This window comes from Eumetopias jubatus, unplaced genomic scaffold (assembly GCF_037043125.1).
Source record: "Eumetopias jubatus isolate StellerSeaLion01/CBP00866 unplaced genomic scaffold, mEumJub1_p1.0 scaffold_15, whole genome shotgun sequence".
Taxonomy (NCBI): Eukaryota; Metazoa; Chordata; class Mammalia; order Carnivora; family Otariidae; genus Eumetopias; species Eumetopias jubatus.
Window position 1 is genome coordinate 75,988,948 of NW_028274821.1, and position 25,074 is coordinate 76,014,021.

At 45.5% G+C, this 25,074-nt stretch overlaps 1 protein-coding gene across 20 annotated transcripts in view; it reads right to left on the minus strand.

The window, feature by feature from the left end:
• Nucleotides 1-25,074, minus strand: part of TNC (tenascin C) — a 63,660-nt gene that overhangs the window by 28,813 nt on the left and 9,773 nt on the right. For 4 of the 20 annotated variants that reach the window (XM_028107744.2, XM_088019193.1, XM_088019191.1 and 1 more), the window contains exons 6-14: nucleotides 22,928-23,197; nucleotides 21,715-21,900; nucleotides 21,364-21,453; nucleotides 19,424-19,687; nucleotides 10,485-10,757; nucleotides 9,636-9,908; nucleotides 8,758-9,030; nucleotides 6,042-6,314; nucleotides 3,390-3,662 (exon numbers count right to left, since the gene is read on the minus strand). In XM_028107744.2, coding sequence (XP_027963545.2) covers nucleotides 3,390-3,662; nucleotides 6,042-6,314; nucleotides 8,758-9,030; nucleotides 9,636-9,908; nucleotides 10,485-10,757; nucleotides 19,424-19,687; nucleotides 21,364-21,453; nucleotides 21,715-21,900; nucleotides 22,928-23,197 — 2,175 coding nt within the window. Of the gene's footprint in view, nucleotides 1-1,946; nucleotides 2,220-3,389; nucleotides 3,663-6,041; nucleotides 6,315-8,757; nucleotides 9,031-9,635; nucleotides 9,909-10,484; nucleotides 10,758-19,423; nucleotides 19,688-21,363; nucleotides 21,454-21,714; nucleotides 21,901-22,927; nucleotides 23,198-25,074 lie in introns of all 20 variants that reach the window. The other 16 variants (XM_088019194.1, XM_088019192.1, XM_088019190.1 and 13 more) reach the window with 8 other exon arrangements.

Sequence of the window (25,074 nt, forward strand, 5' to 3'; positions counted from 1 at the left end):
TTTCACAAACTTACTGATCAATGGATACCCGTTCTGAGAAATATTCTTTGAACATCTCAAGGAGTTGGTGCTCCACTGAGCACAGCTTAGAAAATGCTACTTTGAAGTTTCCTTGTTTAGTCTTCTTTTGATCTGTTTGGATTGTACAAATTAAAGGCTAATATCCATACAAGAGAAATTCTCCATAGTATTTAGAAATCTAAAGGTTTCCTATATGCCATAGGGAAATCTGCATCCTACCCTAAATGAAGCAAAGGTAAAATAGCTTTCATGAAATCATTCCTGGTGTATGCAGAAGTTAAAAGAAAATTTATCTAGGTGTTGCATTTTCTGCCTAGGAAATTCACTTACTGGATAATTTGCAAAGATAGCTGGTTCCCCTGGAGGTTAAGTTTCTCTTCTCCCTTAAGGACTAGGAGATCAGTGATGAAGGGAACTCATTTTTAATGTAGGGGGCCTGCACTGCTAGTTTCAGCTGGAATGTAGATGGTCTGACCTCCTCAATGCACACTTATCAAGTCATACTACCACTAAAATAAGTTCAACTCCAACTGTATTTTAGAAAGAGGCAGCAGTCCTGGAGGCTTGAGGTACCAGGGCCAGCCTTTAGGGTTAGGAAGAGAAGCAGACTATTTCCTCCAGGGACTTGGGAGCTGTGTGCCTGGAGCTCTAGGGTTAGGGGGAAAGAAGGGGCTCACCTGGAGAAACTTTAACTGGACAATTGCACAGTATAATTCGATGCCACAAAGTCTCCAAGGGCAACAAGGACCTGGCTCAGAAGCAGAATATAGCTGTAAGGGACAGCCCGGGATCTCCTCCTTAGCAACTCATTTGAGAAGCTAATGATGCTGTAATTTTTAGCCACAACTAAAGGCAAATTACTTCAACCACACTAAAGGTAGAAAGGTAGGCCTCTGTTTGCTCTTTCCCTGTATTTTGCTGTGGGAGCAATCTCTCCAAGTAAGGATGCATGTTAGGACTCTTCTCATGCTCCCGGACAGAGACTGGCAGTGGGAACACATTCACCATGCAGAGTAAGACCTGGATTCTCATGGCCAGCTTGACCTCCAGCTCTCTCCCAAAGGGTGAGGCCAAGCTGAAAAGTGAGGAGCAAGAAGAACCTGAGAGAGACAGAGAGGGAAGGTAGGAGCAGTGTTCCATGCAAGCTGGGACATCTTTCCCTCCCCAGTTCTGACCCTTCAAAACAATTCCTGGACATGCTGTCTACTTCCAGGAAACACAGATCTTTTCAGTTCACCACATGCACCAAGATTTGGACAAGATGACAGATGAAAGAAGACTGACATTTCGTGACAGGTGTCAGTAGATGACAAAGCATGCTTCATAGGGTAAATGTCAAAAGAGAACAGTCGGTTTGTAGGGAAGGCAAGCAAATAGAAGTCTCAAGAACACGATGAGACCACTGGGTCCTCTCACGTGTGTTAGGGTCTTTTCTCTGCATGCTACTGGCACTGCTTTTTAGAATCTTGGGGGAGAGAAGAGGGAGAGAAAGGGGTAGAACATTCTGATCAGGGGACCAAAACTGGCATGCATGCACCTCTTTGAATATGACATAGGCAAACTCTGATTAGACCACAGGCAGATGATAATGGGTGGAACTGGAAACGATTATTCAAGATCAGATGGAAGGATGATTTAAAATTCAACCAAAGCAAGTCAGGTTAACTCTATACAAACACACAGAGCAACTCCAGATGTGAGTGCCTATTTAGGAAAAAGAGGTTGACGTTGAAGTTCCGTAATTTGGGGTGAGAGCTTTTTTTTTTAAGTTTTAAGGCTCTGATTTGGGTGGCTCTATCAAATTTGAGAACGATCTGGAGGAACTAGGAGGATGAAAAATGGGTAGCGAGTAATTTTTCTTTTTTTTTTTGAATGATCCTCAGACAAAGTTTAATGGAGAGAGAAGAAGCCGTCGTGGGAAATACCTGTGGTTGCCTGGGCCATCAGAGTCTGAACACGGTGCCCGCCAATCAGCCCGTGAAGGTGGGCAGTGTAATTAGAAGAAGCTTTGAGGTTGGTGATGACAGAGCTGCGAGATGCTGCAGGCACAGAATGCACCACCGTCTCCTGGTGGGGGTCAGAATTCCTAACTTCTATAAGAAAGCTATCAAAGGTAGCCTCCTGGGCTTTCCACGAGAGGGACACACTGGCCCAGGTCACATTTGAGATAGTGAGGTGGCTAAGGAGAGGTTCGGCTACTAAAGCAAGCAGAAAAAAAAAATAATGAAAGCGCATCAGTTTAAAACATGGTTACAGAGTCAAAACCCAAAACACGTAAGACTAAATCCATAAAGTTTTAGACTTCATCCTTTGATAAAGGCACTGGTCCTTTGTTGAAGCCCAGTTTGAGCCATGAGAAATGAATGGATGGGGTTGGGTGGTTTTCTTCCCTAGGTCTCAGTGTACTTGAATCTGGTGGGGCCGACCGCTCCATCACCCTGCTGACAATTTGTAGTCTCACGTAGAATGAGGACAGACCCTCCCTCTGCCATGGGTGGCTAAGTGATAGATGATTTTGATGCTATGATGTGAACTCTTTTCTTGGATTCACTGATTCACTGTCCAAAATGTGCTAAGAATGCTCTTTTGAATGGATAAGCTTCTCCTTTCTAAATTCAGATAGAAAATTCTCTTTTGCTGCATGCCGGAGAGCATCTCGTGTAGTATGTATTACCACAGACACTACAAATTTAAGTAAGAGCAGCTTATGCTTTGGTTGACCAACTTCCTTATTTAAACATGACTACTTCCACTTTTGAAATCAACCATTCACTCTCTGGGGGCAAGACAGCATGCTCAGGTCTTTGCTCCCAGAGGTCGTGATGGAATCCAGGCGTTCCGGATGGTACCACTTCCTTGTGCACCCATCTGATTAGTAATCTGCTTTTTTTTTTTTTTTTTAACATTTTTGCAGTTGAAAAAAAAATAGCACCAACACAATTTCATTAAATCATTGGGATACTTGGGTATTTAGAGGCCAAAGATACTAGGGTAACACAAAATATAATTTTTAAGACCTCTTTGACTGATGCAGACATCTTTCCAAATCAAGGACAACTCTGGCTTTTTAGGTACGGAAGGGCAGAATTTTTTTCTCCAGATTCCATATGGCAATCTGGACCAGACTACATTTAAGGCTGCACATGTCCTGGTCAGTAATAGATCAGGCAAGGGGCTTCATGGAAATCCACCATTTGGGCTGCTGTTGGAAGAGAGTTATGTTAAGCAGTGCTCCAGTCTCGCATCCTGGAGGGGTTCAATGCGTTATGGTTTGTGCCTCAGTGGGCAAGAAGGAGCGGCTTCACCTTGCAAAGAAGATTCTGGAAACCTGGAGAGAGGGTGTCAGACACGGGAGAAAGCAGATGTACCTGTGGTGGCCGTGGCACTGATGACTTGGGTCCGGATGCTGGGAGCAAGTCCCGAGAGGTAGATAACAAAATGATTATTAGGGTGTAGCCCTGAGATGTGGGCAGTTCGTTCAGCACCAGAGATATTATATTCCATCGTCTCCAAGAACCTATTGGAATCAACAATTTCAATGGTAAAGGTCTCGAAGGCCCCATCGGTGGCTGTCCAGGAGAGATTGAAGCTCTCAGGAGTTATGTCAGAAACAGTTAAGTTTCCAATTTCAGGTCCTGTGGCTGAAAAGGGAGGTAGGAGAGAAGAAAAAAAATCAGGGGTTAATGATTTGGCTTGTGTTTTAAGACTGAGGTTGTTAATAGAACCACAGCTAGGTAGAAGGATCTGCCGGTTCAGTGTTATGGTGAAATGCAGCAGGTGTTACCCAGCAGTGCTGATGAGAAAGAAAGAGGGGGGGTTTGTTAACAGGAGAAGACCAAAAGGAAGATTGGGCAGTTGGATTTCCCTGCTCTGGAGCTGCCTTACGTGATCAGGCTGGCTGAGATCCTGCATGTGAGAAGCCGTCTAAATGATGTCAGCAGGAACTGTGGTGCCTAAGCTCAGATGCTCCAGGGGAGCCCCACCGCAGGGATGCTGGCCATTGCTCAAAAGATGGGCACGTCGGCAGCTCCCAGTCTCTTGAATTGCACTCAGGAGACCCCAAGTTGGCTCCCTCCTGGGGTCATCCTTTGCTTCCAGGGAGCTCCCATCTATTTAAATGAAGACTAAGTAATTCTGATGCCATTACCCTCCCAAGGTGGTACCTTGAGGCTTCTGCTTTTGTGACTTAAAGGAAACTGGCAACTCGTCAGTGTGGTTCTTGGTATTGTCTTCATATTCCTGACAAGGGCCGGCTGTTTTCATATTCTGTTGGAATAGCTCGTTCTCTCTTAACTGCTTCTCCGTGAGCCAAGAAAGCCACTACTGCATTGCCAACCAGGAGAGCTGAGCCGATGCAAGGCATTCAGGTCACCCTGTTCGGCCAAGAAATAGCATTCTGTCTGGGAGACGGTCCTACCAGTGCATAATCGCTTTATCATGCAGCAGGAATAAAACAGTTGGAAGGCAGGCAGAAGCAGGGTGGGAAGAGCTAGTATTGCTTCTCTAGCAGGGAAGGAGAAGGCCTTCCCATCCCATCAGATGTAGTGACACACAGATCAGATGGAATTACAACCCTTCTCCCCTCCTACCAATTCATCAGAAACAAGACTGTTGCTATCATTAAAAAGAAACACACACACACACACACACACACACACACACACACACACACACACACACACGAGTACTAAGGGCACCCAAACCATAAGATCTGCAGGAAAGATCAGAAATGGCAGGTGATTTCTCTTGCCTTCTGGGAAGGGGTGATTTATGATCCCTATGTCAGATCAAAGGGCCCTGGATCCATCCAGGGCACCTCAGTTGCAATTTCTGGGCATTTCAAGGTCATCATTCATACAGTGGCTGTCTGTATTATGTTTATCTCGGCCAGAATGATTGAAATGATCGAGGCTAAAATGCAGAGCTATGCTTTTGCTAGGATCAAGGAAGTTGCATGGGTTTGTATGGAAGTTTAGTGGTAGTAATTATCTAAAAGTGGGGCAGGTCCCCGCAGAACCAAACATGACAGCTCTGCTGAGCGTCCACCCAGTGGAGGCATGTCGGAAGGGGAGAAATGGGAAACAGCGTTGGGGAAGGCTGCTCACTGTTGCAGGCTCCTGGGGGCTTCTGAATGCCTTGCCACTGGAGCGGCGGGACAGGTCAAGTTTAACGCACGGTCCTGGGTGGGCGCTGGGAGTGAACCACGCCAAGGCCAAAACTCCAGGGAGCACCTCTTGATTAAGAGAGCAAAAAAGGGCATCAGAAATTTGACATTCATAGCCTGGGACATTCCTTGCTTCAAACGCCGCTGTGTGGACTTCTAATGAATGGTTTTTTCTTTGGTACTGTCTCCAGTCATAATTGTGTGATTTTTTTTTTTTTCCTTTTTGGTCTAGCTATTTGCTAATTTGGGGTTCTAACAATGACTCAGTATCTCTGAGGGAATTGCCCAGAGGAGGGTAATTCAGTTCTCTCATTATACTCAGCGCATTTTAAAGAAACATTTAAATTAAAACATTTCTTTTAAATGCAAGAACCACAGTGCCCATACCCTTGAGGGATTTGGGATAGTAAAGCACCATTTCCAACTAGCAAAAGGACTCTCTAAAGTAAATAATCTGTGCTCAACTGGAACTCACACATGGCAAGGGGCGGCTTTTAGTTATATTCCAGCCCTGGAGAAGAGAATTAAAACCATCCGGCTGTCTCCTGGAACAGAAAGTGGTAAGACTAGGTAAAGGCTGGGAGAGGCTGAAGGCTGGAGGTCAGAAAAGGCAACATCTGTATCATTCATTCTCGAAATGGCAGAGGCTTGTAGACGAAGGCACAGTTCACAGGGACGTCTCTGAGCATGCACGCCAGCCACTAAGCGACAGAAGGGAAGGACTCAGACATGGAGAAAAGCTGACTTTCTGCACAGTCTCTTCTGCACAGACATGGAGAAAAGCTGACTTTCTGCACATTCTCAAGAGGAAGCAGGGCGGCTTGGGGAGGGGCATCAGCAGTGGGGAGGAAGGTACCTGTGGAGGCCTCGGCAGAGAGCACCGGTGTCCTATAGCCCCGGATCACCCCGTATATGGTGACTCTATAAGGGGTGGCAGCCTTGAGGCCCGGGACATCCACAGCCCGCAGGCTGCCGGGAACCGTGAGGTTCTGAGCTGCCTCCACCCAGTTGGCCTCCTGCACCTGAATGACAAAGTGCTCATAGGCCTGGTCAGTTGTGGTCCAGTTGAGTTTGAGGCCATCCCAGCCAGCCTCGGTCACGGTTAAGTCCCCCAGCTGGGGGAGCTCCTCTGAAGAAGGACAGAGAGGTATTTGTCAGTTCCGCAAACCACAAAAGGAGGAAACCAAACGTCCCACAGCCCAGCTCTAGGGAAGACAGAAGAGGAGTGAGAATTTTTGTGGGTATGTGTGGTCCTTCTTGGTCTCTGGGCGTTTATTTCCAGCTTGAACAGCTGTAACCTGGCCACAGCTTTCTTCAGGAGTTGAAAATGGTCAGAAAGGGGAAGATCCGCATGGTTCATCCTTGAGATGGCAATGCTATCCGGCGGACCACTGAATAAGCCCACCTGGGAGGTCCCTGGGCATGCATGGCCAGAACCTAAAAGGCAGCTGGAAAAGTGGGATTGTGGGTCAGGGTAAGGGGGGTAGGGAGGGTTAAAAGTGCAGGCTTTGCAGGCAGCTGAGCCTTGGTTGGAATTCCAACAATATTTATCCCCCGGGTAGTCTTGAACCTATCACTCAGCTCGTTCCTGAGTCTCACTCTCCTCACCTATATAGGGAGCTGACAGTGCCCTATCATTGGACCGTGTGATGGCTAAATACCATTTATAAAACCCCTGAGTGTCATACCTGACCCACAGTGAGTGCCCAGTAAGTGGCAGCCCAACAAATACACCATTGTTTAGATGCTTCCCCTTGGCACTTCTCAGCCATATTGGAGACAATTATCTGTCTCTTTCATGACTTCACGCTGGAGGGACTGTCTTATTGCTGGCCACCTACTATCGGACTGGCTTTATAAAGTGTACGCTGTCTCAGTCTGGACAAGTCTGCTGTTTTATCTCTGGACTCTACTCGGCTTTCAGGGATCAAATGTTCTGTGCTGGATTCTTGGCTCGGTTCTTTCCCTCCCACCTTCTGCGAGGACTCCGTGCCTGGATAAAGAATGTCTGCATCATGAAGCAAAGCCATTTGTGCAAGATGAGTGCCCACTTTTAGTTAAAAGTGATTATGTTTTGCTCGGTAAATGGTGCATAGCAGGGCCCACTGTTTATCTTTCTACCACGTAGGAAGGAAATTCAACGTAGTTCTTTTTGCTGATTTAGGAAGTCTGGATTCTGAACATGGCAAAACCCACTGCTTAGTGGAACACCTCTCAGGATTAAATGCAATCTCTCAGACTTTTCTCTTTTAACGGCTGAAGGGGCCATGGATTCGAAGTTAGAAAAGGAAGTATCTGTAGGGACTTCAGCCACAAAAAAGGTGCGCCCGAGGTACTTATTCTCAGGTATTTCAGGACTCAGTGTACTGTGAGAGTCTGAGCAAACTCAGCCTGTTAGAGGGGCTGATTCAAGCTGTACCACATGACCTTGGTGCTTTTGGGGGGTATCAGTGCAGGAAGGCCCCTCTGCCTCCCTAGCTCACCGAGAAGAGCTGTCCATTTACCTGTCATGAAGTGGGGCAAAAGGAGTTCTGTTGCTCAAAACAAAAGTTTACATACTATAGGTAGAGACCGCTAGCATCCCGCATCCAGATCACATGGGCCTCAAAAGCCCTTTTTGCTCATTTGGTCTGCCAACTTTGGTGGATTGTGACATCGCTTTTCTCAGTTTTGGAATTGTGTGTAGTTTCTAGCAAGGACCAAATTTACTTGGTATATGCGAGCAAGAAGAACAATTTATTTGAATTAGGTTATTTGGGTGGTATTATCAAAACACAGGGTGTATAGAGAAGGGTATGGACGGAGGGCCCAGCATAAAAACCCTACCAAAAATTTGGCCCATTTGCTCTTTTTAAGGCTGTTTCTAAACACCTCATAAACAGCATAGCATTTCCTATAACAGATGGAACAGCATTATTTCCAGGGAACAAATTGAGATAAATTGTTTTTCCTCCCCAAACTGAATGAAAAACATTGAAGTCAAATGTGGCTGTTCTTTCTTGGAAATGTGCTTGCTGCCCTGAGTATCTGTTAAGGGGAGAGAGGCTCGGACAGTTTCGGCCGCAGATGGCCAGATCACTTCAAAGCTTATTCCATAGTGATGTACTACAAGTTGGACGGCAGTCAGTGACTCTGAGGCCACTCGTGATAAGATTTCTCTAGAAAGTTCTGACCTTATTCTTGTGCCACAGCCCTACTGTTTCTGCTATTTTCATTAGGATACGTTGCTACCTGATATATTTACCTATTTGCTGTTCAGTATTTACCACAGGATGGGAACTTTGCTAAGCACTTTTGGTCATGGTTTCATTCACTGCTCAGGACAATGTTCTGAGGTGGGGTATGTTCTCCAAATTGAAGGTGAGAAGAGAAGGCTGAGAAATGTCAAACGACAGACCCAAGAACATCCAGCCAGGAAAGTGGAATTCCAACCCAGACCTCCCTGAGTTCGAACTTGCGTTCGCACTGCCTGTCAGGAATATTGAATAAAACTCTGATGCATGGGGAATGTTCTCGATTCCAAAGAGAGGTTGGCTCAGTCACGTCCCTGGTGTGGAAGGAGGGTCCTATACCTGTGACGGCCTCCACAACAAGGGGTGGAGTGCTGTGGCCTCTGACCTGCCCGTGCAGGGTGGCCGTGTAAGGAGTTCCGGCCCTGAGGCCTGGGATGTCCACAGAGCGCAGGCTGCCAGGAACCGTGAGACTGTGAGCTCCCTTGGCCTGGTCAGCCTCCTGGATCTCAATGATAAACTGCTCACAGATCCCATCGGGGGCAGTCCAGTCCAGACTGAGGCCATCCCAGTGGACCGCAGTCACTGTGAGGTTTCCCAGATCTGGAACCTCCTCTGCATGAGGACACAGAGTTGCTGAGTTACTAAAAAAAGGTAATTGCATGCCGGGGTTCAGGTAAGATGACACTTTGGTTGAGGTTGGGATGAGTTGTCTGGTTAGTGTTGATTACAGATGCATGACCTACAGCAGGTGTTGAGCACACTCTCTCTGACTATTGGCACTAAAGCCAGGGTTTTTCTCTTCAGTCTCTGGGAATGAAAGATAGTTCTAGGAATTGTTCATAACTTCCATTCTTAACATATAAATGGGGCTTTGGGGAATCTTGGTGTGTTCTTAAAATGAGCTCAGACCCCTTTTTTTCCACTTGCAAACTGTGCTTTCCAATTCCTTAGCTATTATGACTGAAACTTGCTTTGAAAGAAAAGCCACCTCTCACTTTTGTAAGGGAAGAGTAGGTGGAATTTTCCATGGAATTGGCTACCACGCTAGACTACGACTTGGCCAAATAAGGGATGTGACATTTGGAGGGAAGCAGGGATGATTCACCGGTATTCCCCAGTGGGGCTGGGGCTGAGCCCAGCTTACAGCAGGAAGAGTTCTGATCTGTCCCAAGCAGAGACACAGGGAGGAAGCAGAGTAATGAGCTAGTCTGGAATACCTGTCAAGACTTCAACAGAGAGAGGAGGCGTGCTGAAGTCCTGCGTGACCCCACGGATGGTGACGCTATAATGAGTGGCTGCTTTGAGCCCGGGCAGGTCCACGGACCTCAGTCCCCCTGGGACTGTGAGGTTCTGGGCTGCCTCTACCGTGTCAGTCTCCTGCACCTGAATGAAAAACTGTTCATAAGCTCCTTCCGGAGCAGTCCAGTTGAGTCTGAGGGCATCCCAGCCCACCTCGGACACCGTGACCTCTCCCAAACTGGGAGCTTCCCCTGGAGAAGGACAAAGAATGGAGTTTAATGATCAAATCACGCACAGCAAGATTCAGGGAATCTTGGACACCAGAGTAGGCTTTAGATTACTTAAAAATATAGGACTGTCTTTAGATAAACATGCATCATGCAGCTTCCTGAATTCGAGAAATAGAGCAAAGAACATGAGGTATAGAAAAATATTTGTCATCTTATTTTATTCAAGAATTGCCCCAACTTTCAGTGGGCAGGGAGATTAATTTTCTGATTTTTTCCTTTCCTTTTAAATATAATGCCTTCACATCCCTTACCAGGAGGGAGTCTGTTTGCGAAGCTAAAGATCCCTGCCACTGGGGCTGTGTGGATAGTCCCCAGGCAGGGCTCTGCACAACCCCAAAGGGTGTGGTTCACATAGGGTGCAGTGTCAAAGGTGCCCCTGGAGTCGTACAGCCTGACGGCTCCCCTTTATTAGACACCACAGTGCTATAACTTGGGGCAGAAGAAGTCCATTCAAAAGTGAGTTGTGTCTGATGATCCGTGGGTAGTTTCCTGTTAGGGACAACAGAAGCTAGAAACGGAAGAGTGAGAGAGAGGTACCTGTGGAGGCCTCGGCAGAGAGCACCGGTGTCCTATAGTCCCGGATCACCCCATAGATGGTGACTCTATAGGGGGTGGCCGCCTTGAGGCCCGGGACGTCCACAGCCCGCAGGCTGCCAGGAACCGTGAGGTTCTGAGCTGCCTCCATCCTGTGGGCCTCCTGCACCTGAATGACAAAGTGCTCATAGGCCTGGTCAGCTGCGGTCCAGTTGAGTTTGAGGCCATCCCAGCCAGCCTCGGTCACGGTGAGGTTTTCCAGTTCAGGGGCATGGCCTGAATAATGACAGAGATGGGTCAGTTAAACTGTTCCTCAAACCCCTTTCCTTCTGGGAACCCAGAAATGGCAAACCCATTACTAGTGCTGAAAGGTCTGTGGTGGGGGCTGGGGCGGGGCTGAGCGCCAGGTTTCTCTCACTGCATCCCCTAGTGCTGCTGTCGACATCAAAACATCAACAGAAAACTCAATATAATACTTATTTTGCCCTGTTGCCTCTTTGGGTGTGTCTTTTGGAAATGGTATTTTCCTACTGACCAGTGTCCTGTGGATCTAGAAAACTCTACACATCCATGTTAGTAGTGCTCTAGGCTTCAGTTTCCATTTTGGAAAGTGTCTGTCATCATAAGGATGACATCATAAGGAACAGCCTCTGGCTATTCTCAGGATTTTTGGTCTAAGCTGCTCAGCCTTCTGTATTTTGAGAAAATTGGCTCTTATTAATTCCCTTCCTTTTCATGCTTCCTCAATCTCGTCTGGGAGGTTTGTTTTGTAGTCTCTATGCTGAGATTTTTGTCAGTTTCCAGGGCGCAAGTCAGTTTACATAAAACCACTTCAGGAAGAGCAGAGATAAATTAACACGGTCCAAGTAAGGCTGTACTGAGGAAGGGGAGGAGTCTTTGCAAAACCGTCCCTTACTGGAGAGAAAGACTAAGGCCTGGGACAAACAGAGCTTATCAAGCTCAATTAAAACCAAAGGTGCCATCTTCATTCATCTCCTGAACACACAAAGTACAGCAATAACACCTGTCTGCATATGCCTTCCCGGTGATAATTTGCCCAGGGCTGAGTTTAAGTGGGCTTTGCGTGACCTCAGAAGAAAGGATTTTCTCTGGAAATGGATCCTGTAAACAGAGCAAGAACTGCCTCGAGCTCATTTAAAAGAACAAATGTTTCTCTATTTATGCCTCCCATTGGCTACTGGTTTCAAAAGAGCCCCATGTGCGCGTTAAAGCACGCTCCTAACCTGAAAATCCTAGCTTGATTGGATTGAAGATATCCTTTCTGAGGGAAAAATGTTTCTTTTCAAGAATCTATTTAATTCAGACTTTTCCAAGTTCTGGGAAAAGTTCTTCCTGGGGCGCCTGGGTGGCTCAGTTGGTTGGGCGACTGCCTTCAGCTCAGGTCATGATCCCGGGGTCCTGGGATCGAGCCCCGCATCGGGCTCCCTGCTCGGCCAGAAGGCTGCTTCTCCCTCTCCCACTCCCCCTGCTTGTGTTCCCTCTCACGCTCTCTCTCTCTGTCAATTAAATAAATAAATAAAATCTTTTAAAAAAAAAAGTTCTTCCTTAATGTTTCATATTGACAAAGCTTGCACTCCTGCAAATCTTGTTTGATCTGGAACAGGGGTCTGCAAACTATGATCTGAGCGTCAAATCTGGCCTGCTCCCTATTTTGGTAAGGAACTGCTAACAACAGTTTTTATATTTTTTAATGGTTGGGGCAAAAATCCAAAAAGAAGAATGTTTCATGATATATGAAAATACAAATGAAATCCAAATTTTGGTGTGTAAATAAAGTTTTATTGGAGGGGCGCCTGGGTGGCTCAGTCATTAAGCGTCTGCCTTCGGCTCGGGTCATGATCCCAGGGTCATGGGATCGAGCCCCGCGTCGGGCTCCCTGCTCGGCCAGAAGCCTGCTTCTCCCTCTCCCACTCCCCCTGCTTGTGTTCCCTCTCTCACTGTGTCTCTCTCTGTCAAATAAATAAATAAAATCTTTTTTTTTTTTTAAAGAAAGTTTTATTGGAACATAGCCCATGCTTGTTCATTCATGTGTTATTGATGGCTGCTTTTATGCTAAAGGCACCCTTGAATAGTTGTGACAGAAAGCTTATGGCCTGAAAAGTCTAAAATATTTACTATCTGGCCCTTTACAGAAAATGCTGGCCATACCTCATCTTGAACTACATTCTACGGGCTCCTCATATAACCCAAATTCATGCCCTGAAGCTCACCCGAAGCAGTTCTTAACCATACAAATGTGATTGTGATGAGAAAGAGAGGACTCAATACATCTCATTTGGGGAAAAGAAGGGGAGAGTCAGCCATCCTTAAACCCACTGGCCCTTGTGAGGCCAAGAGCAGTGCTCCAGATGTAACAGTCGTCGTCCTTGACCTTAGGATTTAAGCACAACTAAAATCAGGAGTGTGTCCTTTTCAAATATTCTAGTAGTTCTCATGCATGATCTAGGACAAAAACCAATCTAGGCAACTCTTTAAGCTTAAGGAAATCAATCCTATCATCCACAAATGCCCCCTATGACTCATTCAACTTTTCTCTTTTTTTCTCCTCCCGCTGTCAGAACTGCTTGTCAGGAACTTGGATGGCATGGACAATTTTCCTCTTTATGTGAATTAAGTCCTTGTCTTTCCTTATCAGCTAACTGCTTTTTTAGCTGTCTCTCTAATTCAGACATAAAGCCTTTTTTTTTCCCCCTCATGAAAACAATGTCAAAAACCATTGTTGCAGGACAGGTGAGGAGAGTAACCTACCTGGGGCAGGGAGAAGTGGCTTATGGATGGTTTCTGAAAGCTCTTGCAGTAAAGATGGACAGAGAGAGAACAGGAGGGGATGCACAGCGGGAACTATGTCTTCCTGAGGAGAACCATCTTTTCTCTTTGGATCGGCTTCTTTTTCTATGTCGCTGACACTATTATACGACACACCCCTCATGCCCTGCTTCTTCCGTTCTTTTCACAGAGTGATTTTCACATAACGTCATGTTGCTCAGTAAATAGTAATAATCAGGGTGATATTTCTACCAAAACCTTTGACTATTCTTCTATTTTTTTTTTTTTTTTTTGATAAGCAGGTCAAGAAAGAGTATCAGTTTATCTTGAGTGAGCCGTGCTGTGACTGTTTCTTTCATGAGTGCTGCTGGTGCCCCCCCACCCCATCCTTTCACTAAACAAATGCTAGTCATTAAGTAAGAGGTGTAACTTAAATGAATGGAATTGATAGATAAATTGAAGGGAAAGAGATAATTATGAAATTAGAGGGAATGATATGAATAAAAATACAGTGGGCAATAGCGGAGGTGGGGACTAAGAAGTTTCACACAAATGCAGACTCTCCATTTCAACAGCAAATGACACACTGTTGGCCTTACCGTCCAGAAGCCCAGTGTTTCCGCTGTAGAGTTCCACGCTGCATTTCTTGGCATTTCTTTATGAAAAGGCTGTTGTCTTTTTCTTACAGCTGTGCACTGGCATCTACCCTCTGAACAATGTCAGTGGGCCTGGGAAATCAGAATTTGAAATCCCATTTCTATGCTCATGGGGGGTTGACCAGCTGGCCTGGAGGAATTTCTGGCTGTGCCAACTTTAAATCTTCCACCATCTTGTAGATGGTAATTACCAAATGCTAGCTGATTAGGAATTCACTTTCAGTGTTCACTGATGGAAGAGAGTGATTCTCCGACAGCAGGTGGATGGCCAAATTCAAGCCTGAGGACCCCACAGGGTAGATTTAATTGCTTTGATCTCATCTTGTAAAGTCAAGATAATTAAAATTAAAAGCCTTGCCTGCCTGAAAACTTTTCAGTGACTCTTTATCACTGTCAAGAATGGAGTCCAAGCCCCTTAGCACGATATTCACTGCCCTCTGATGATGTCTCCAACCCCACACCTTGCTGTTCTCTCGCTCCATCACAGAGCAGGACTGGACAGCTTGTGTTTCACTAATACGAAGTTGCTCATGCCTGGGAACTTCTCACATGCTGTTCCTCCTGCTGGAAACGTCATTACCCCCTTCTGTACTTCCTTTCTTCTTTTCCTCTTTGAGGACTCAGCCAAGTGTCATGTCTTCCAAAAAGCCTTCTCTTATATCCTTCTTTCCCTTTGCTCAGGTCTGGAATGGGTCCTTGTTTCTGCTCTCATCGCTTCCCAAACTTCCCTCTAAAACAGGCCAGTTATGTTCTTATAATTTTGGTTTTGGTTCTCTCTTTCTCATTGCAATGTGCATCATGTGCGCCTTCCTGTTCTATACAGACACCAGCACTGCCTGACCCATAGCAGTTAAGTAACGAATATATGTTGGATGGTTAAATATTTGAATAAATTCGGTTTGCTCCATGAATAAATCAAAATGGCATCACAGCAGAATGTTCCCCATTACCTGCAGCTGTGACTATAAGCAAAATTACACCTCTCTGCTTCCCAAACTCATGAGAATTACTGGGGTATCACTGTTGAGTCTTATGCTGGTATGGAAAGATGCTTTATTGGCCTTGTGTTTTACATATTCTCTCTGCTTTATGTCCCTACTGCTCACAGCAAATTCATGGCCTCCACTTTAAGCAGGGTTTCATTGAGTTTATCAAACTACAAATGCAGGGGGTGGGGCATAGGGGAGATGCCTGGCACACACTAATTTTCCTCAACTTTAATGGGATTCTACCTTTCTCTCTCTTTCCTTCTCCCTCCCTCCCTCTCTTTATCTTCCCTTTCCTTTCTCCTTCCCTCCTTTCCTTCCTTCCTTTTCTATCTAGAGTAAGCTTAACTGAAGACAACAGAGTAACTTCCCTTCCCTTAGTCCTAAACAGAGAGAATTTGGGCTGTTAATGCAGAAGTAGAAGGAAAAGACCATGAGATTCAGTGGAAACAATACCACTCTGGAGTAGCTGGGGTTCCCAAATCCTCATGAAGCACCTATCTTGTGCTTGGCTGTGTCTAAGGCACAGGGGATGACGCAGCACTGGATAAAGAGTCTTTATATTCTGGTCAGTAGTAGGAGGCAGGTCATAGGTAAATAAATCAACTACTGAATAATATCAGGCCAGATAAGTGTCATGAGGAACTCTGCAGTAGCATGAAGGGGTAAATTGGGATGGAAACACCATTTCAGACTAGTGGCCAGAGAAGTCTACTGAGAAATCACTTGAGCGGAATAGAATGAGGGAGATGCCAATGAATAACTGGGAGAGAAGTGGCATTTAGATAGCAGGAATAGCATGTGCAAATGCCCTGAGGTAGGAGCAGGCTTGGCATACTCAAGGAACAGCAGGAAGGCCAGGGTGACCCGGGTGAAATGAACAAGGGGACGAATGGTGGGAGCGAGGTCAGAGAGATGGGAAGGGGCAGATTCTGTGGGGCCATGTAGGCTGTGGTAGGGTCTTTGGATTTTATTTCAGGTGTGATGGGCAGCTGGCTTACGCATACTTTTAATCTGATTCTGCGTCAAGGAAAAAGTTTGCCCGTTGGCTCAATTCCATGGCTAGAGCTCTGGAATTCCCTGGGGAGAAAATGCTTTGGGGGCAGCCAATTCCACATCTCTGTAAGACCCACGGATAATGAGCAGCACTTTGCAGACTTCTGCCATTAAGAATTTAGTGATGGGGGAGTGCCTGGGTGGCTCAGTTGGTTAAGCGACTGCCTTCGGCTCAGGTCATGATTCGGGAGTCCCGGGATCGAGTCCCACATCGGGCTCCCTGCTCATCAGGGAGTCTGCTTCTCCCTCTGACCCTCCCCTCTCTCACGTTCTCTCTCTCTCTCATTCTCTCTATCTCAAATAAATAAGTAAAATCTTTAAAAAAAAAAAGAATCTAGTGATGGGGCCACCTGGGTGGCACTGTCGACTGAGCATCTAACTCTTGGTTTTAGCTCAGGTCATGATCTCAAGATTGTGGGATCCAGCCCTGTGTCGGGCTCTGTGCTCAGCGTGGAGTCTCCTTGAGATTCTGTCTCCCTCTACCCCTCCTGCTCATACTCTCTCTCTCAAATAAATAAATAAATCTTTAAAGAAAAGAAATGATAAAAAAAAGAATCTAGTGATACAGAACAGGGGAGTCCCTTTCTTCTGAGGTTTGAACATCTCAAACCTCAGGCCCTTTGGTTTGACATCTCGGGACTCAAAACCACATGGTACACTTGCCCAAGAGCTCCCATGGGATCTGTTTCTTTTTTCTTTCCATATGTACAAGGCCAAGTGCCTGTACTTGTACTTATTTCCATAATCCACAACACAGCCCTGTTTGCCTTTATGTGTTTGTGCAAAAGTTTCCACCCATTTTAAGCCTTTCCTGATGCTCAGAAATCATCCTGTGCTCCTGCTGCACCCTCTGTACTCCCAGCTCTGGCAAGCGGAGTGTAGTGTTGTTGTCTGTCAGTCTGTGTATCAGCAAGTTCCCTGGCAGCACAGATCTGTCCTAACTGATCTAGTGTCCACGGAACTTTGTGCACGGAGCTCAGCAGTAAACATTACTGGTTAAGTAACGCAGAAGACTTGAAAAGATAGAATTCGAGAGACAGAAAGAGATGTCCACCTCACTTCTAATGAAATAAAACTGTCCTATGGAGAAAGCCCTAGGGAAAAATATTCTGGAGACTACGGGGGAAGAGCCAATTAAAGGGAGTCTGCGTATTTCTCCTGAAATGAAGGACGTCTTTAAACAGACAACATGATTTTTTTGGAAACCGTATTAAGGATGTGTGGCTGGGGAAATGAAACCACTGAGTCTTTGGGATGCCAAAACTGGGCTCTTAGTCAGAGACAAAGTAATTCCAGCCTGTGGTTCACTTGAAAGCTTTTATCTTCCTGAGCCGCTGAGGCCTGGGGCTTCCCCACTGGAGATGGGAGATAACCTCGCTACAGCCAGAGGGTAAAATGAGTAGAAATAGGAAAGTCTTTGATATAGCATATGTCAAAACTCAGGGAAAGGTGAAGAGAGAGAGAGAGAAGAGGAAGAGGAGAGGAAGTAGAAAGAAAGAAGAGAAAGAAATGTCTTCTCTCTTGTTTTTCAGATTCATGTGCTGTTCCTTGACACCTTGTGATAAACTCATGTTTATAAAGTGGAAACATTCAAATCTCTACCACAGACTTATTTCTTCTGGATTCTATTTTGCCCCTCCCTTATCTAGGATTGAACTGTCCCTCCAGAACACCCTTGATGCTCATCTCATAGCCGGGTGGGAAGCAGTACATGCACAGAGGCCATCAAATTACCACTTGAACTCACTTTAGACTCCCTGAAGAGGCTGCTCTTTGTCTACCAAATATCCCTTCTCTCTCTCTTATAAACCACCACAATTTCATGTGGGCAGCAACAAGCTGAGCCAGTAGACTACCTTTCCTAGACTTGCTTATAGTGTGGAGTGGCCCATGAAATATGAGTAGAAGTCAATGGTGAGGTTTCCAGAAAGACTCATCTAGGAGGTACTCCTTCTTGGTTTTGGTTCTTCCTCCTTCAGGCTGCCTAGAACACAGATGTGAGGGCTGTACTGTGGCAGCCATATTGTGACAAGGAAGTGACTCTGGGAATGGAGCCGAGGACTAAGAATGGTGGAACAGAAAAAGAGAAGGAGCCCAAGTCCCTGATAACTTGAAACTGCTATGCCAGGCCTGGACCACCTGGCCTCAGATTTACCTTATGAGAAGAAACCAACTTCCATTTTGTTGAAGTGACTGTTTTTTGAGTTCTCTGTTATTTGCAGGGGAAGGTACTCATAAATGATAAAGAGTCTTCAAGGTCTCTCCAGATTTGCCCATCACCACAACCCCTTTTCTGCTTACTGAGATTGAGTTAGACTAACATCTCTGCCATGACACTTTCTCTGGCTGCCCTTGATTCTCCCAATCACCCCCTTTCCTTGATGGCGCTCCATCTAACATTCTGATATCTAGTGTTCCCCACGGACAGTGAGCAGGAGCACATGAGTGAAAATAACAATGCTAAGTACGTGACCCACTTTCCCCTCAAATACCAGCACACTATGTAGTCAGTGGGTTCTCAATAAAGACTAATTAAATTGAGACTAAAGACTATTACTTGTCAAGCCCTGAAGAAGTAACATTTTTCACCTATACCACTTGAATAGTTTGGGGCCACAATTCTATACACATATTTTTCATATTGGAAGAATGGATTTTTTTTTTTTTTTTGATTATTTTTTCAACTTAGCCACTGAGGAACTGTGGCAGCAGGTATGAGGAACAGGATATTTGGGCTAGAAGGAACACTGGAGATCAGAATTTAGCTGTCATGGAAAAACCACGTTCGCCTCTTAAAGTCTAGGAGAAAAGAGAAAATGAGGAGGGCACTGTGCAAGCCTCAAAGGATCATGCAACTTTTCAGGCAACCTTAGAGGGAAGCAAAAGACCTGGAATAAAAACATTTAGTGGAATGGGTGCCTGGCTGGCTCAGTCGGTGGAACACGTGACTCTTGATCTTGGGGTCATGAGTTCAAGCCCCATGTTACGTGTAGAGATTACTAAATAATAATAATAATAATGATAAATAAACTTAAAAAACATTTAGTAGGAAATAACCAAAGAATTATTACCAACACATTGGTACTCTTGGAAAAAAAAAGTGGAAAGTAAATTGTTAGGCTAAAGAGGGAGGACAAAAAATAAACAATTTAAAAGACTCTGTAAAATGCACAAAATTAATTAAAAAAAAAAAAGAACCAAAGACAAATGCAAACCCTGATGCTTTAAGTTCTCCTAAGAAGAAATATTTTAAAAACGCTAGTGATTTCCCAACAAAAAGACTTTGCTGAATCAGTTGACAGAGGAAAAGAGAAGTAAGTAGCTCCTTCAAAGTGCTATGCAGAGAAAGTTGTGCGTATTCCCACCTGGCTTTCCCTCATGGAGACAGCCTGACTTACCGGTCTGCAAACCTCAGAATCAACAGAGAGTCTGGAGGGAGCTCAGAGGCTGACCTCACCTGTGGATGCCTTTACTCGTGCGGGTTTGCTCTTGTGCCTTCCCTTCTCCGCGGTGAGGAGGATGCTGTATTCCTTCCCGGGTTCCAGGCCTCTCAAGACATAGGAGGTGGTGTCTCTCGGAAGTTTCACCTCCACTGGCTGGCCCGAGGGCAGGCTGTAGTTGAGGCGGTAATGGTCAAACTTGGCCAAAGGCCTCCTCCAGAGCAGGGTCAGGTTGGTCTCCGTGGTTTCAGAAACCCGCAGGTCCTTGGGTGTGTCCATGTCTGGGAGGAAAGCAGAGAGATGAACAGGCCTCAGGCTGGGAGGCAGGGCTGCTTTTGGGGCTGAAAGGCAGCTCTGGACTAGCATCCCAGCTCTGCCCTACAGGGGCTGTGTGACTGCAGGTGACTTTCCCGTCTGGGTCTGTTTTCACCTCTCTAAGATGCCATGGGACAGTGCCTCATTGGAGTTTTGGAAGATTAAAAAGAATAGAGTGGTCTATATCCACACCATGAAATACTACTCAGTTAAAAGCATCTAAAAAGAACTGACTGTTGACACAGAAACAATCTGAGTAGACCTCAAGAGAATTATACTGAGTGAAAAATCCTATCTCTGCAGGTTGCATTCTCTGTATGATTCCTTATATGTAGCATTCTTGAAATAACATTACGGAGACAAAGACTAGGGATTGCCCAGGGTTAGGGAGAGGGGGAGGGAGGGAAGTGCCTGTGGCTATAAAAAAGGGGACAAAAGTGGCCTTAGTGATGGAACTATTCTGTGTCTTAACTGTACCAGTGGGTGAAAAAAGCTGCTTGGGGTAAAACGGCATAGGACTAAACACACACACACACAAACGAGTTGCATGTACCACTGGTGAAATGTGCATAAAGTTGATAGATTGCATCAATGTCAGTTTCCTGGTTGGGATATTGTTCAATGGTTACACAGTTGTTAACCATTGGAGGAAACTGGGCAAAGGGTTTAAGGGGGATCTCCCTGTATTATTTCTCACAACAGCACGTGAATTGACAATTACCTCAAAATAAAAAGATAAAAAAGGGTGTGTGGGGGGCGCCGGGGTGGCTCAGTTGGTTAAGCATCTGCCTTTGGCTCAGGTCATGATCTCAGGGTCCTGGGATCATGCCTGCGTTAGGCTCCCCGCTCGTTGGGAGTCTGCTTCTCCTTTTCCCTCTGCCTGCCGCTCTGCCTACTTGTGATCTCTCTCTCTCTCTATCAAATAAATAAATAAAATCTTAAAAAAAAAAGAGTGTGTGTGCAAGTGCTCAGCATTGGGTCCTGCATAATGAGGACCCATGAGGCATGATCTACATTCTCTTTGCACACCAGACCGCTTTTCTTCACGGTGCCTGGGGAAAGTAAGGAGGAGTTTGGTGGAGAAATAGAGGGAACAGTTTTCTTTTCTTTAACACATTTTCCAGGGAGGGGGAGAAACTTGAGGAAAGAATCAATGGCTTCAAATCAAACGGCTCCTCATCACTCTCATCCAGAGACTGGAGCTTCATGGGTAAGAGCAAAGTCTGTCTGAAACTGTTTCTGCTACTTATCCTCTGTAGGACAAGAGTACACTATAAAAGTCAGGTGTTTTCTAAAAGAAAACCTCCCAGATGTGTTTTGATTAGTCCAAGGTATGTGTGTATATATATATGTATATATATATAAAATGGAACTGATTACCAACTTAAGAAAAGTTTGCAGGTTTCTTATAAAATTTGGTTCCAATTTCTCCTAAAAAAAAAAATCTCATTCCCCTTGAGGATCATTTAGATGTGGCGTGCTTATGTTACTTTTGAATTAGACATCTGGGCTAGATGATCCTAGAGGCCCCTTTCTCCTCTGTGCATCTACTGTTTCTTTCAAAATAGGTTTTCTGCCTCCTGGGCCCCAGCACGTCTGTCAGCGCCAGCCCAGTGGTGGAGGGGATCCAGGGGTGTCTCACCTGTGGCCGCGTTGATGGTGGCTGGATCGCTCTCCTTGTCTGCCTTTACAGCAGACACTCCAATCCCATATTCAGTTCCTGGCCTCAGACCTAAGGGAAAACGTGCAGGTGGATATTTAGCCCCAAATTGGAAAGACGTTCAGAGGATCAACAAAATAGCCCTGAGCTGCCTGTTGCTGGAGGCTATGATTTCTCAGTGTCTGGTATGTTGTACAGACTGCCTTGCTGAAGTCCAAGTGAGAAGAATTGCTGGGAACTGCACTTTTTTCTCTACGTGGAGGGCAGCAAAATGGGGACACCCCGCCCCCCCCCCCCCCCGCGGGCGGGCTGGGTCTGGGATGCAGAGCTTACCTGTGAGTGTGGTTTTGGTGGTGGCTTGCTGGCTCCTTGGGACTTCGACCTCGGCATGGTCACCTCCAGAGATGGGTGCATACTTAATTCTGTAACTGTCAACGGCCGCCTTGCCGTTCTTCCATTCCAGGGTGATGCTGTTGTCTGTCTGGGAGATGCGACGGAGATTCCTAGGAGCATCCAGGCCTGTTTGGAAGAGGATGGGACATTTGCATCGAAAACACCTGGAGCCTGGGAGTCGGACAGTTCAAGCTGAGACATGAAAGGCACCTGCCTTTGGAGAAACATGAGAACATCTCCCCTGCCACCCACCTGAATACCTGATGCACAGATTTAAATAAATACTGCATATCAGGCACCTTTCCCCATTATTAATGTGTGTGCTATTCTAGTCATTCACACGCTCCTCAGATTTTATGCTTAAAAAAACTATACAGAAACTTACAAATAAGGTCTGTGAGTATAAGAACTGGTCTGTTGTGCCCATCACTGTATTCCTAATAATTCATACGGTGCTTCATAAGGTGCTCTGAAAAAATATTCATTGACTCAAAGATTGATGGACACTTTGGGACTTTTAAGAGAATGCCACAGGGGTGCCTGTGTGGCTCAGTCAGTTAAGCATCCATTTTCAGCTCAGGTCATGATCTCAGGGTCCTGGGATGGAGCCCCATGTTGGGTTCTGAGCTCAGCAGGGAGTCAGCTTGAGGGCTCTCTCTCTCTCCCTCTCCCGCTGCCCCTACCCTCACTTGTACTCTTCTCTCTCAAATAAATAAATAAAATGTTAAAAAAAAAAAAAAGAATGACACAGGCTAAGAGGTTATGGGCATCTTTGTCATCCATGCTTTCCATAAACTGTATTTTGTTATGAAAATATTTATTTGAATCTTATTTTAATCAGAACTTTTTTGTCTGAGATTATCAGACCAGCACCTTATGTTTTTGTTTTTTTTTAGAAGGTTATTCGGATATAGTTTTCTTTTTCTTTAAAAAGTTAATCAATTGCTACAATATATTTAAATAAACATTTAAAAGAATGAAATTTCCCTTTCTACTTTCCTACTGTCAAAGGAGCCTGGAAGATATCCCAGCACGGAGTGGGATGGAAGCCTCACAACCAATCTTTCCTGGCTGTCCACAGGAGATGGACATCTCCTGGACGGACATGTCCCATTGGAGATGGGACATCTCCCTAATGGAGAAGGCCCATTACCCGTTGTGAAGGTCTCCTTGGCTGGGTTGCTGGACATGTCACCCCTGCGGGAGATGAGGGACACCTCATACTCGGTGTCCGGCTTCAGGTTCCCAATGGAGTACTGGTTCTCATCATGTGTGAGATCGATGGTGGTGCGGTCGCCGGGCACGTCTTTGATTCCATAGGAGAGCTCAATGCCATCAATCTCGGCCAGGGGCTTGAACCAAGTGATCAGGGCCGTGGTGTCCGTGACATCTTTCACCTCGATCTGGCTGGGGGCGTCCAAGCCTGTGACGGGCAGATGGTAGAGTGGTTTCAGAGATTGGGGCCGGGGCCAGGGGCTGAGCAGACAGGGGCTTGCAGCCATCCAGTTCCAGGTGTGGACAGTTCAGTGTCTACTAACCATCTGACCTTCTTTTGTCTCTCTGTGTCTCCATTTCCCATTTGACAAGCTCTAGATAGGGATGATGACAACTGCCTTGCAGGGTTTGTTGTTTTTTCGAACATGAAAGGAGAATGCTTGCAAAGCACCTAGAACAGAGCCTAGAGCATGGCAGTTACATGATAAATGATCATTGCCCTGTTATTATTATCACTACAGTTTTCATGAGTTGAAGAAACATGCTTAGGGCCTTTTTCATTTAAAAAACATTGATTTACATCTGAAACTGATGATGTACTCTAAGTTGGCTAATTGAATTTAAATAAAAAAATAAAAAATAAAAAATATTGGTTTGGGCTCTCTGGCTTTTTATTAGGCAAAACTCCCTGGATGGATAACTTTTCCATCAGAATTATGGAGCCCAAAAGTGAGGCCACCCCTGGCTTGGCCAGGTATAGAGAGTTACTTGTGAGGAAAGAATTCAGGAAGAAAGTCATGGCTTGTCCCAAGCCTTGCCATCTTTGTGCCTCCGTCTCAGTTCTCCTCCTGCCCCACCCCCCCTTGTGTTGTCGTGTTGTGCGTGTGTGTTGTCGTGTTGTGCGTGTGTGTTGTGTTGCTGTTTTGTGACAGGAAGCACGGCATGCTATTTCTCACCTCTTGGCCCCTGCACTTGCTCTTCCTTTGTGCCTTCTTCCTGAGATTGCCCCTCCCCCTCTAAAAGAAATCTCCTATTCATCCCTCAAAACCCCACTTACATATCACTTCCTAATGAGAGTCCTCTCTGACCCTTGTTATAATCAGGTGAACACATACACCCTCCCCAACAAGTAGGAAGTTTCAGTGTATGTAAGATGAGTAAGTTCTAGAGATGTGCTGGACAACACAGTGCCTGCAAGTAACTGTACTCACTGAAAGAGTAGATAGAATTTGTTCTAAGTGGTCTTTGCACAATCAAAAATAAGAGAATCCTTGCACTTTTTTCACTGTTCTGTAACATATTTCTCTACAGTTTGTGTTACTCAACTTAGATAAGGTCTCAATTCATTTATTTAGAGAGTGGGTCTTTGACCCCTTTTAATCTCCAGCATAGCGTCAGACTTTGTCATTGATGTCTGAATTCTTTTTTGCTAATTATAAAAACAATTTTAATGCAAACATTAAAACAGACCAAGAATTTGGCAAATGCCTAAAATTAAGAGATTAAGGCATTTAGCCAATGTTTATTTCTTCAATTTAAAAATAGCTAAGTTTGTGTTTTCAGCTTTGGCTGAGGAGACAATAACAAAGGAAAGGAACTTCAGTGTTACATACAGAACGGGAAGGAGGACGAAGTCCTCTCTGACTATGAGAAACCTGCAGAGTCTATTTTTTGAATTCTAAGTGTTGACCCATCAGTCTCAGCTTACAGACAATGAGCCCATAGAATTCACAATGAAAACAAAGCTAGAGTTCGACAGTGAAGCTGCCTGTCCCGTGTTCTTACAGGTGCCAGCAAGCACCCAAACCACATCTGCTACTGTCCTTAGCAACTCTTTCCTAAGAAGTTGGGATTGACTCAAGCTCACTGATTCTCCCCCCTCCCCAGATTTGGGACCCTTGAATAGAGGAGACAAGTGCTGCCGTGGCTTCCTAACATGCCAAGCACAGTGCTCTGTCATGTGTGTCTTAACTCTCATGACAACCCGGCAAGGACACTATAAATCCATGTTCCTGATAGCAGGTCATAGGCTTAAAGAAGTAGAACTTCGCAAGGTGATGGTCAGTGGTGAAGCTGGAATTCACT